Consider the following 12473-nt stretch of genomic DNA (forward strand, 5'->3'; position numbering starts at 1 on the left):
CCATCACCTTCCACCTATTACCACATGCACGTATTCTTCCTCACATCCCCCCTGCATCTCTTGCTGAAGACTTTAAAACTGTGTTCTCTTTTTGTTGCATCAGCACCATTATCTAATGAGAACATTTTTTTTTTACTCATCTACTTCAGCCAATCCTGTCATAATCCAATCCTGTACCTTCTCAAGGACTCTCCCTTCCTAAAACACGATGACCAGAACTTGAAGCAATACTCTAGTTAGGGCCTAACCACAGCTTCATCAAGAGTTAGTATAACTTTCTGCAAACTCACCTCTATTTATGAAGCCTGAGATTGCATATACATTGCATAATCAGACACTCAATATGCCCTACCACTAAGGACTGATGTCCTGTGACACCCAGGTCCCTCAGTTACTGCACTCTTTTGAACTTTGCCATGATTTATTTGTTTTGCTTCTTACCACCTATGCTGCCAAAATACATCAGCTTGCATATCTCTGTATTAAATTACATTTGCCACTTGTCTACCTATTCTGCCAATTTTTCTATGTTCGGTTATAGCTGTTTGGTATTGTCACTCCTCCAAGTTTGGTATCATCGACAAGTGATAGAAAGTTCACTGAAAAGTTCAGGTAGTGTTATAAACCATGAAAGGAAACATCCCATGGTGTATAGTCAGCTCAAGGTCTGAGATGCGGTGTTCATCTTGATACATATCTCAAAGATACTACAAAATGAAGTTGTTTCACTTTTTGATTCTGTTTAGTACAAGACATTTTATGTCCACATCAAATCAAGATAAACCACTGAATAATAATTCATAATAAATAAGTGCAGAGAATTTAACAAATTATTACTAACATTACACTTAAAAATTAACTCTGGCTTAAACCAAGTAGATTCAGGGCAACAGAGGTTAGTATGATTAAACAGAGAAATAAAGATGCTTTGAGCTAGACAAAACTTTTTAAATAGTCAAAGTATTGACAGGTTTGAAGATTTGATACTGTCAATCATAGAAAGCAAAAGCAAATAAAAAACATTCAAAAACAATGAAAAGCTTTTCTTGTAAAATTAATAAAGAGTTGTAAAAGATTTGACCAATATATACCATGTAAATAAGTGGAGAAAAGCTTCTGGCAGCACTAAGCAGCTCTTTTATCATTTAATCCCTCCTGTCCTCCATTTTATTACAGATCTTCCATTTTATACTTTTTCCACTCTTCCACACCCCCCCCCACACAATTTTACAAGTTACATTTCTAACATTTCAGTGTTGATGAAAAGTTCAACTTTGGAGACTTCAAGATGACCTCATGAACTGTAGTACTAAGAACATAAAATGATTAGAACCAGAAGGGGGGAAACTAATAAAGTTTTTTTTATATATAAAATGGGTAACAGGCCATGGAATAAATTAGCAGCAACAGCTACTGAAGCAAAAATCCTCTAGAAATGTTCATGGAAAGATAAGTGATAGAAGAATATGATGAATTGTGGGTAAAGTGATGTTAAGATTGATGTCAATCTATGCAATTGTACATCTTGAGTATAATATGAAGTACAGTTGGGATTTGTAGAAAAAAAATAGCCTGAGAAGAAGAGTCCCTTTGCAAATTCTTGCATTCTCCTTTATGGCCAGGTTCAGATATTTTTTCTGGGTAATAAGTGACACAACAGTAACACTACAGTATACAAAATGAAACATCAAGTCATTGCATTTTAAAATAAATAAAGCATTTTATGCACACTTCAATCAATTATATCTCTGGCAAAAATCATGGTCACCCCACCACCACAATTTCTGATACTTTGTACAAACATGCTTAATAATCAGTTGGGTTATTTAGAAAAATACTGAGTAGAAAATACTTTATTCCTCACAATAACTGATTCAAAATATTTACTATTTCAGTTTATTAAATAGGTGCTTTTCAAGATACATCAGATATAATATTAATGTATGCACCCATCTGACAGGGAAGCTACCACTAGAGGACTTCAGCTTCTCAAAAGTGGTAGACTTTGATTTGGTTGTTTTCATCCAATCCAAGCTGGATTAAACCTTGAGTGGATGGAGTCCTGCTTGTCCTTGTGAAGAGAGGGCTAAAAACATATGTAAAGGAAATATAACAAGATTTCGATACCTTCCTGACATTTTGCTTGGCACAATATTTATTTATGTATAATCATAGAATCCATAAATGTGGAACCAAGCCTTTCATCCCATCAAGTTTACACTGACCCTCAGAACAGCATCCCACCCAGACCCACTTCTCTACCCTATCCCTGAAACCCTGCATTTCCCATGGTTCCCTTACGTGAGAAGAGATGTAGTTTTACTGGTGGCAGTGCAGGAGAGATTCACGGGATTGATTCCAGAGATGAGGAGTTTATGAAAAAAAGAGGTCTTATGAACAGAGATTAAACAGTTTAGGCTTATACTCTCTGCAGTTTAGAAGGATGAGAGGGGGTCTAACTGAGGTATATAAAATGCAGAAAGGATTGACAAGGTAGATGTAGAAAGATTCATCACATGAAACAATCTAGAACAAGAGGTCCTGCTATTAGGATAGCAGTAGCAAATTTAAGAGAGAGAGGAGGAGAATTTACTTCTCTTAAAGGATTGTGAATCTCTGGAATTGACTATTCGGAGTCTGGTGGATGCTGGTACATTGATTAAATCTAAGAAGGTAAAAAACAGATATTTAATAATTGATTAAGGGGCCATGGAGAGTGGGCAGGGAAGTGGAGTTGAGGTTGAGGTGAGATCAGTCATAGTCACATCAAATGGTGGTGCAGGCTGGAGGGGCTGAATTGCCTACTCCTGCTCCGAGTGCATATGTTATGTTAATAGCCTCAGTGACCCCTTCGAGCCATTTCTTCTGATGATGCCACCAGTGCAGTTTAATTTAAAGAAACCCCAAAAACAGCCTCAATGTTTTTAAATAGATAGCACAGTGACAGGGCTAAACACAAGTTTAAGTGTTAGTGCAGCAAAGTTTAATGTCTATGAGATCAAATATGCCATGACTTCCTGGTTTCGACCAGACTGCTTTGGGAGGCATCAAGTGAAGGTGAGGTATTTATGCCCAAATCAATTCTACAACACTAGAACATAAATTTGAGTGTGCATTTGAAATAATTAAAACTCGTGTCCTTTTCTTCACAGAATGATTCATACCCACTGCAGCAGATGGTATCTAAAAGTCAGAGAGCAGATAAATCACAGCAGCTCATTAATGGGCACCAATGCACAGTTCCTAGTGATTCATACAAAACAGCATTTATAGCTCCCTGGAGCAGAGACTTCTTTCAGTTACTTGGCCACTGTTGGCACTTTGCTCATAAAGGCTTTGGAAAATGAGACAGTATGAAGTCTCAGATAGTTGTATGGCATCATAACAACTCTCCAACCAAAATCTTTGATTTAACATTAGTGTTGATTCCAGCTACTCTTCAAAAATCTATGATTATAGTAGTACCTCTGTCACAGAAGTAACAGATCCTTCAATTTTCTCTCTGGTAATTCTTGGAATTTGTTGAAAACACCCACCAGTTTCTCCCACACTCCATAACATTCTCCAACAATGGGTCCTGCCAACAAACCTGCCTTTTACTCTTCACAAAGGAACTCAGATGAATGAGGTGAGTTCTATTAATAAAGAGCTCTTCCTTCCATTAGAACAAAAATCTAGCAGGTGAAACAACTAATTAGGATGGTTGGGTTGCAGACAAGCTCATATTGCTGCAAGCTCTCTATTTCGCAAGTTTAGTTTAGAAATAGGAAAATAGGATACATGTATGGGTGGCTCAAGAGTTGGTGCAACAGAGGAGGTTTTAGATTCCTGGATCACTGGGACTGTTTTTGGGGAAGGTGGGACATGTACAAACTGATTGAGAAGGTTAAGGCACATGGAACTGAGGGAAACTTGGCAAGATGAATCATAAACTGGCTGAGTAATAGGACACAAAAGATGGTGGTAGAAGGCCGTTTGAGTGACTGAAGGCCAATGTCCAATGGTGTTCCACAAGGATCAGTATTAGGACCCTCATTGTTTGTTATATACATAAACGACATAGATGATAATTTGGAGGGGTGTGTTAGGGAAATTTGCAGACAACACCAAGATTGGTAATGAAGATGATGATTTTAGGTTGCAGGAAGATATAGCTGGGTTGGTCAGATGGGCAGACGGTATTTAAAGTGCAAAGTGAAACTCTTTGGGAGAAGAAACAAGATGAGGAAGTATTTAACAAATGGCAGGGCACTGGATAGCTTACAGGAACAGAGGGATCTTGAGGTAATTATTTACAGATCCCTGAAGTTAGCAGAGCATGTGAATAGGATAGTTAAGAAGGCATATGGAACATTTGCTTTCATCAGTCGTGTGGCACAGACTCTAACAGCAAGGAGATAATGTTGAAGTTGTACAGTATGTTGGTCAGGCCGCAACTGGTGTACTGTGTCCAGTTCTGGTCACCTCACTACAGGAAGGATGTGATAGCCCTAGAGGGGGTACAGAGGAGGTTCACCAGGAGTTGCCTAGGATGGAGAAATTGAGCTCCAAGGAGAGACTAGATAGGCGTGGATTGTTTGCTATAGAACGGAGAAGACTGAGGTGTATAAGATTATGAAGGGTATGGACACAGTGAATAGAGAGCAGCTGTTCTCCTTGGTTGAGGAGTCAATCATAACAGGGCATAATTTTAGGGTAAGGGGCTAGGGTAGGAGATTCAGAGGAGATTTGGGAAAAAAAATGTTTTCACTTAGCAGGCGGCGAAAGTCTGGAACGCATTGCCTGGGAAGGTAGAGGGGGCTGAAAACTTGCAACCTTTAAAAGATATTTGCAACGTGTAAAAGATATTTAGATGAGTTCTTCAAATATCATAACATTCAAGGACATTGGAATTAGGGCATTTTTACTGGTTGTTATATCGGTGCAGATTCAATGGGCCAGAAGGACTTTTCTGTGCTGTATGAATCTACTAAATACACTCTTAACCTTAGCTCTGAGAGAAAGGATTTCAGTCCCTCCTTCATTTGACCAATCCACTGAGTTGTCTGAAATTTCCAAGACTAAATTACACACATGAATAATCAAACAGCAAATATTAATATGAATTTTGTACCTATTAAGCTAAAAAGGTCAAAGAATTACATTCAAATTATGCCCCAAATGCAATGACCATTAATTACTGGAATAAGCAATTATTCAAGGGAAAAATATTAATTTCATTTAACTAATCTTGTAGAGATACAGCTAAGTTAAAAACAGCCTAGCTCTCCTAATACTAATCTAAACCGAAACCTATCTCTGCAACAACTTACTCATCATTCAGCCACTTTTCACAAAGGAAAATTTATCATTGTTTAAAATACAGATTTAAAGACGTCACTGTCTTTGCCATTCCAGCTCTGTTGTCATATCCTCAATCCTCTGGGTATATTCTTTGACAACTTCCATTTCTATGAGCCATGGATTAACTCAGCAACAGATGCAGACGTGCTTCTTTCCCTCTTCTGATACCACAACAGCTGCTACACCCCCGCTACTGCTGTAATATTTCATAGTGGTTTTAAAAACTCTGCTCTTTAGCTTAACAGCACCATAAGTAACCTATAATTGGCACAAATAAAGACCAGCATTTTGTGCTGCCTTATCAGCACTAAGTCAAATGCTTACATGATTCTTTCTTATTTTCCATACATTGTTCCTGGTTGAAGCAAGCTAAATCCTTGTTCTTTTAAAAGATTCACATATTTAAGTCAGAAGTGACAGAATGGTTCTTGAATCTCCGTACTATCAGCACTAGATATGGTTTCAGAATTTTTTAAAGGATACGTTTTTGGGTCCTTCTTGAAGCTTTCCAGCCATTTTTTATTAGCATCAATCATTCCTTGAATAGAGTCCCTGTCCCCTTGTGTAATCTTGGATTGCGATTGGTGTAACATTTTTACCTGATCACTGCAGAAAGCAACAGTTCAAATAAAACAAAATGTCAGCAGAACAGCAACATGAAATGCAGATTAACCATAAAAATACAATTTGTGCAAATTTACCTCCTTTATTAAACAGTACCAAGTGAATAGAACAGGAAAACATTATCTTTGCACAGGCTGATGACTAACCCTTCTACCACTTTTGTTTGTTGACATTCCGTTAGGTCAATATAGCAACTCACCATTGCTCTCATATTCATGTTTATTTAATTTCAGATTATTTGGCTATCATTTCAATTTACCTAAAACCTTACTGTTCTGACTTAAAAATGTTTTTGTGAATGTGCTCTGGTCTATTTGAAATAAGTACTTTACAGAAAAATAGCTAAATTCAAAAGGATTGCAGAGCAGAGCTTAAGTAATAGTCTTAAATTGACTGATCACAATTTTTCTTGTTGCCACATCTGACATATTTAGCTTATTAACCATAGTCTTTACTGTCAAACTGATAAAATTAGATTTTGAAAAAGTACCGTAGGGATGCATTTATTTCCCTTTTACTCTTTCTACTTTGTGTTGAGTCTTTGAAAAGTCTTGATTGCTTCTAAGCAACTTGTCCAAACTGTCACTCCAAACATTTGGGGGAGTAATTTGAACATAACTTAGTTAGCGAAAATCCCATAGGACCAACTGGAACGTGGTGGTTGGTTGTTGCTTTCTAAAAGTGTACAACTGAGCAGCACGTAAACAAGTGTCGTACCTGATCTCATCACTTTATCACAACAGGTGAATGAACACTTGCAATCATTACAACCAAGCTCACTCAGAAATGTATATTTACAAATTACTCCCAAATATAAGTGAGCTTGTGTGTGCTAAATCTTCATTCCATATGTCAGCATGCATCTTGTAGTATCAACTCCCACTCTCTCTGCTGCTATTTTGGTTCAATGAAAGCACAAGTGGATATCCGAGCCAGCTTCTTGTTCCCAACTCAGGGAGACTGAGACCAGGTTCACAAACCCTTCAGCTCTTCTACACAGTTATACTTACAAAGATGACTATTCAACTCTGTTGTAAAACTTCTTCATTGCAGCAGTGGGGGGGGGAAGGGGTTTATTGGGGGTGTTAGCTGTTATGCCTTGACTTGATGCTGTCCCTAATTGTGGTTGAGAAGGTGGTGATGAGCTGTCTTCTTTAACAGTTGCAGAGTCCATGTGGTGTAGGTATGTTCACTGTGCAGTTAGGGAGAAAATTTCAAGCTTTTGACCTGGTGATAGTGAAGGAATGGTGGTGGAGGTATTACATGTTGAAGATATTAGATGGGATGCCAATCAAGCTGTCTGGTTTAACTGAATGGTATCAAACTTCATTATTGTTGTTACAGCTGCACCCATCCAGACAACTAAGGAATATTTTGTCACATTCCTGACTTCTGCCTTGCTGTTGACAAATAGCGAGTTACTCACCACAGAATTCCCAGTCTCTGACCTGCTCTTAGAACATAGAATATAGAACAGTACAGCACAGAACAGGCCATTCAGCCCAAGATGTTGTGCCGACCACTGATCCTCACATAAGGTAAACCGAATGTACGAACCCTCAAATGTTTGTGACCATATGCACGTCCAGCAGCCTCTTAAATATCCCCAATGACCTTGCTTCCACAACTGCAGCTGGCAACGCATTCCATGCTCTCACAACTCTCTGTGTAAAGAACCCGCCTCTGACATCCCCTCTATCCTTTCTGCCAAACAGCATAAAACTATGATCCCTCGTGTTAACAATTTCTGCCCTGGGAAAAAGACTCTGGCTATCAACTCTATCTATGCCTCTCATTATCTTGTATACCTCAATTAGGTCCCAGCTCTTCCTTCTTTTTTCCAATGAAAAAAGTCCGAGCTCAGTCAACCTCTCTTCGTAAGGTAAGCCCTCCATTCCAGGCAGCATTCTGGTAAATCTCCTCTGAACCCTCTCCAAAGCATCCACATCTTTCCTATAATAGGGCAACCAGAACTGGATGCAGTATTCCAAGTGCGATCTAACCAAAGTTTTATAGAGTTGCAACAAGATCTCACAGCTCTTAAACTCCATCCCCCTGTTAATGAAAGCCAAAACACCATATGCTTTCTTAACAACCCTATCCACTTGGGTGGCCATTTTAAGGGATCCCTCTGTTCCTCCACACTGCCAAGAATCCTGTCCTTAATCCTGCACTCAGCGTTCAAGTTGGACCTTCCAAAATGCATCACTTCGCATTTATCCGGGTTGAACTCCACCTGCCACCTCTCAGCCCATCTCTGCATCCTGTCAATGTCATGCTATAGCCTACAACAGCCCTATATACTGTCAACCAGACCTCCAATCTTAGTGTCGTCTGCAAACTTGCGAACCCATCCTTCAATCTCCTCATCCAAGTCATTAATAAAAATTACAAAGAGTAGAGTCCCAAGAACAAAGCCCTGTGGAACACCACTCACCACAGACTTCCAGGCAGAATACTTTCCTTCCACTACCACTTGCTGTCTTCTATCCAACAGCCAATTCTGTATCCAGACAGCTAAAGTTCCCTGTATTCCATTCCGCCTGACCTTCTGAACGAGCGTACCATGGGGAACCTTATCAAATGCCTTACTGAAGTCCAGATACACCACATCCACAGTTCGACCCTCACCAACTTGTCTAGTAACATCCTCAAAGAACTCAATAAGATTTGTGAGGCATGACCTGCCCTCACAAAGCTGTGCTGACTGCCTTTAATCAAGCCATGCTCTTCCAGATGGTCATAAATCATATCCCTCAGCATCCTTTCTAACACCTTGCAGACGACAGACGTGAGACAGACTGGTCTGTAATTGCCGGGGATTTCCCTATTTCCTTTCTTGAAGAGAGGAATTACATTTGCCTCCCTCCAGTCCTCAGGTACGACTCCGGTGGAGAGCGAGGATGCAAAGATCTTCGCAAGTGGCGAAGCAATCAAATTTCTCGCTCCCCAAAGCAGCCGAGGACAAATCTCGTCTGGCCCTGGCTGTATCCACAATATTTATATAATTTGCTATCTTAAGGGTACAAGAACTACTTGTACCAGGAAATTCTGATTATGGGACTATACTTAAATAATTAACTTGACATTTCTCTTTTCATACAATGGTGGATCCGGTGTGTATTTCTGAGAATTTCTAATAATAATAGTTACTCCTTAACTAAATTCAGAGAAAAAAACAGAATACATCATATAGTTGATACATATGATTCAATACTTAGTGTGGTGCTAAGATACACTGCGGATTGTTATAGAGATTCCAGTTGTTTGAAGACACAGAGGGAGTATTTCTGCAGATGCTGGTGAGAAAAGATAAAGACTGCAAAAACATATTCCATATAAAAGAAAGCTTAGTCACAGATCGTTTCATCTGTATTAAACAGTTTCAAGGTTCCAAAGGATTTCACCACTATTGCCGAGCAATGCTGCCAATTTGAGCCACATAACACGTAATTGAAAGTGGGGAGGAACTAAGAGCAGGGAGAGTAGGAATCAGGAATAGCATGATAGACTAGGAAGTGGAAGCTCAATGAGACACAGGTCTGTTTGTGAACATATTTGCAGATAACACATATGAAAACTAGAAAGCATGCAGATTGTCTATTTTTCATTAAGGGTGATCAAAGCAGATAAAAAGACAGACAAAATGCATATTTTAGTCAACCATACTTGTTTGCATAAGAAGTTCATAGGACTGTCAAGCAATGTGACACACTTCATACTGTCATGAATAGAGTCACACGTTGCAGATTATTGCCAAGATAAGTTTAAAAAATAATAAGAATACATTCAGATGATAATTGGTCTTGAGATTTAAGCACAGAAAACAATATGAAACTAAAATGCATCACTATGGTGCGATACATTCTTCCAACAGGCATGGCTGATTTTTTTTGAGTCTGAATATCTGCTAAATTGCAGCCAACAAGCTGAAGAGTATGTCCAGATTCTGTGAACTGAAAAATAGCTGTCCCCCAGAGCTAATTCCACAAAAAATTTTTATTGGTAACTGCCTTGAAAACTCATATTTAAAAGGGAAAGAAAATCTAAAAGAAACTTTGCATACATAGAAAAGAAACTGTACTTGCCTGATCATTTTTGTGAATTTGTTTAGCAATTGGAAAACCAATTAAATCTGTATATTTGTGCTGTCTAATTCTGCTGGTAAGTTACTGATCACACATCAACTTGTTTCTCTGACAACAACAGGTTCTTGAGGGGCTTGATAAGGTCAATGATGAGAGAATATTTCCCCTTATGGGAGAGTTTAGGACCAGAGGGTACAGTCTCACAATCTGAGATGCCAATTTGAGACTTAGATGAGAAGGAATTTCTCTCAGAGGGTTGAGAGTCTTTGGAACTCCTTAACACAGAGAGCAGTAGGGCAGAATCCATATACATATTTAAGGTTGACATATGGATAGATTCTTGATCAGTAGGGGAAAGGGCAAAACGCGAACGTGAGCAATGTCGGATCAGCCATGATCCTACTGAATGGTGGAGCAGGCTCTAGGGGTAGGACAGCCTTCTCCTGTTACTATTTCATTAGATCCTTCCATGGTCCAAGGGTGCTGCAATGATGTATTTGCTTCCTCAGCAGTCATATAACAGAGGTTATTCAAATAGTTTTACAGGAAAGGAGTTATATGATAGTGACACATATTTAGATGATGACTTTCTCATATATATATACGGGCAGTGTTCACAAAAAACGTCTGTCACCCTTCACATCAGATGATAACATCAGTAGACGTTGGTTGGCTTTGGATGAAAGATGACTAATGCTAGATTGGAACACCATGATCTCTTGCACTGCTGACTCACCTTGAGTGTACAAATTATATAGAGAAGAAATGTGTCTGGGCTCATTTAAAAAGTTGATTTTGAAAAAAATATACACATTAGTGTACAACACCTACAAGGTGTTGGAAGATTTTAGCGAAAGCTCAAAACACTGCATAGATTGGAAGAACCTTCATTCATGAAATTTTTTTTGGTAGGGAGTTTGTCATTTCATTTTCGATAAGCCATATTTCACATGGTTTCAAACACGGTATGGTGATGATTAATCTGCTGGATTGAAACATCTTGGATTCCTCAGCACCATAATCTGCTAGTCACAGCTCTGGGAGTTGTTATTTATTGGTGAACTGGATGTTAGCTCAGTAGAATACTTCTGCATTAGAGAGAGAGGAACTCAAACAGGGATCTGAAGGCTGCTAGACAATTCTGGAGGTTGGACCTGCTTGGGTGAAAATGAACTCAATAAAATGAAAGTTTCAAGGAGCACCCAGTTCTAACCCACTCTCGTGCACAGTAAAGTGTTACCCAATTTTAATGGAATGGGTAAATAACCTCAAAGCAAACGGAATTATCCTCAAATGAAGTTTTACCTTGCAGAAACATATCCCAAACGGCTCTCAAAGGGTGCAGAGCTTCTTAATGTTGGGATTCCTCCTGGTCACAAGCAAAATATGATCAGATTAAAAACAAAAATAATCAACAAAAATCCAATGATTTGCTTTCATAGTTTATGAACTAAGCAGGAAAATGTGATATGAATGATCCAAGAATTTACCACTCAATACTACAGTTAACTCTTTCTGCTCTCTCCTCATTTAGTTTTCCTATTTCAAAGAGCATTCACTGACCAAGATGATAGACAGGTGACCTGCTCTTGTGACCTTTTGATTTTTTGATGGGGAAGCAACTGAGGAGCAAATGGTCATAAGCTTGGAATACTGTCAAAACTAAAAATAGAAATGTGAGAGTGCAAATAAGGTAAATTAAGAAGTATTGATTGGATTTTGAAAGCTCTTACTATCAAGTGATACTCTTTGATAGAAAATCATGGGCTGCCCATTGATTATTTTCCGACATGTGCTGGGTTGCAGAGAAGAGCTGTCTCTGCCTCAATCAAACTTTTGATAAAAGGTATTTAATACAGTCGGTTCTGACGTAAGATGATAGTTCTGTTCTCGTGTCATAGAGTCATAGAGATGTACAGCACAGAAACAGACTCTTCAGTCCAACCCATCCATGCCGACCAGATATCCCAATCCAATCTAGTCCCACCTGCCAGCACCCAGCCCATATCCCTCTAAACCTTTCCTATTCATATACCCATCCAGATGCTTTTTTAAATGTTGCAATTGTACCGGCCCTCACCATTTCCTCTGGCAGCCCAATCGACACACACACTACCCTCTGTGCAACCTTTGTTGGGTAGAGAGACATAAACTGTATACATGGATTCGAGTATGGTCTCACCAAGGCTATGCACAGCTGCAAGTGGACATCTTTGCAAGAGGGTTTGAATATATCAATGAAGTCTAACATACCATTTGCCTTACAAACTGCTTGCTGCAACTACTTGTCTGCTTTCAGTGACTTGGGTAAAAGGATACAAGGGTCCTTTCTTTAAAAAAAATCAACATATCCCAATCTATTATCATTTAAATAATACTCTGCCACTTTGTTCTTCTTATAACTTTACTGTGATCACA

At 38.9% G+C, this 12473-nt stretch overlaps 1 protein-coding gene across 14 annotated transcripts in view; it reads right to left on the bottom strand.

The window, feature by feature from the left end:
- Nucleotides 1-1585: 1585 nt before the first annotated feature.
- The window catches only part of LOC140494195 (centrosomal protein of 164 kDa-like), a 209979-nt gene continuing 199091 nt past the window's right edge, over nt 1586-12473 (bottom strand). For all 14 annotated transcript variants that reach the window (XM_072593326.1, XM_072593325.1, XM_072593324.1 and 11 more), the window contains 3 exons: nt 11361-11424; nt 5827-5949; nt 1586-2086 (listed from right to left, as the gene is read on the bottom strand). In XM_072593326.1, coding sequence (XP_072449427.1) covers nt 1990-2086; nt 5827-5949; nt 11361-11424 — 284 coding nt within the window. In that variant the 3' untranslated portion in view covers nt 1586-1989. The remainder of the gene's footprint in view (nt 2087-5826; nt 5950-11360; nt 11425-12473) is intronic.

This window comes from Chiloscyllium punctatum, chromosome 23 (assembly GCF_047496795.1).
Source record: "Chiloscyllium punctatum isolate Juve2018m chromosome 23, sChiPun1.3, whole genome shotgun sequence".
NCBI classification, from domain to species: Eukaryota; Metazoa; Chordata; class Chondrichthyes; order Orectolobiformes; family Hemiscylliidae; genus Chiloscyllium; species Chiloscyllium punctatum.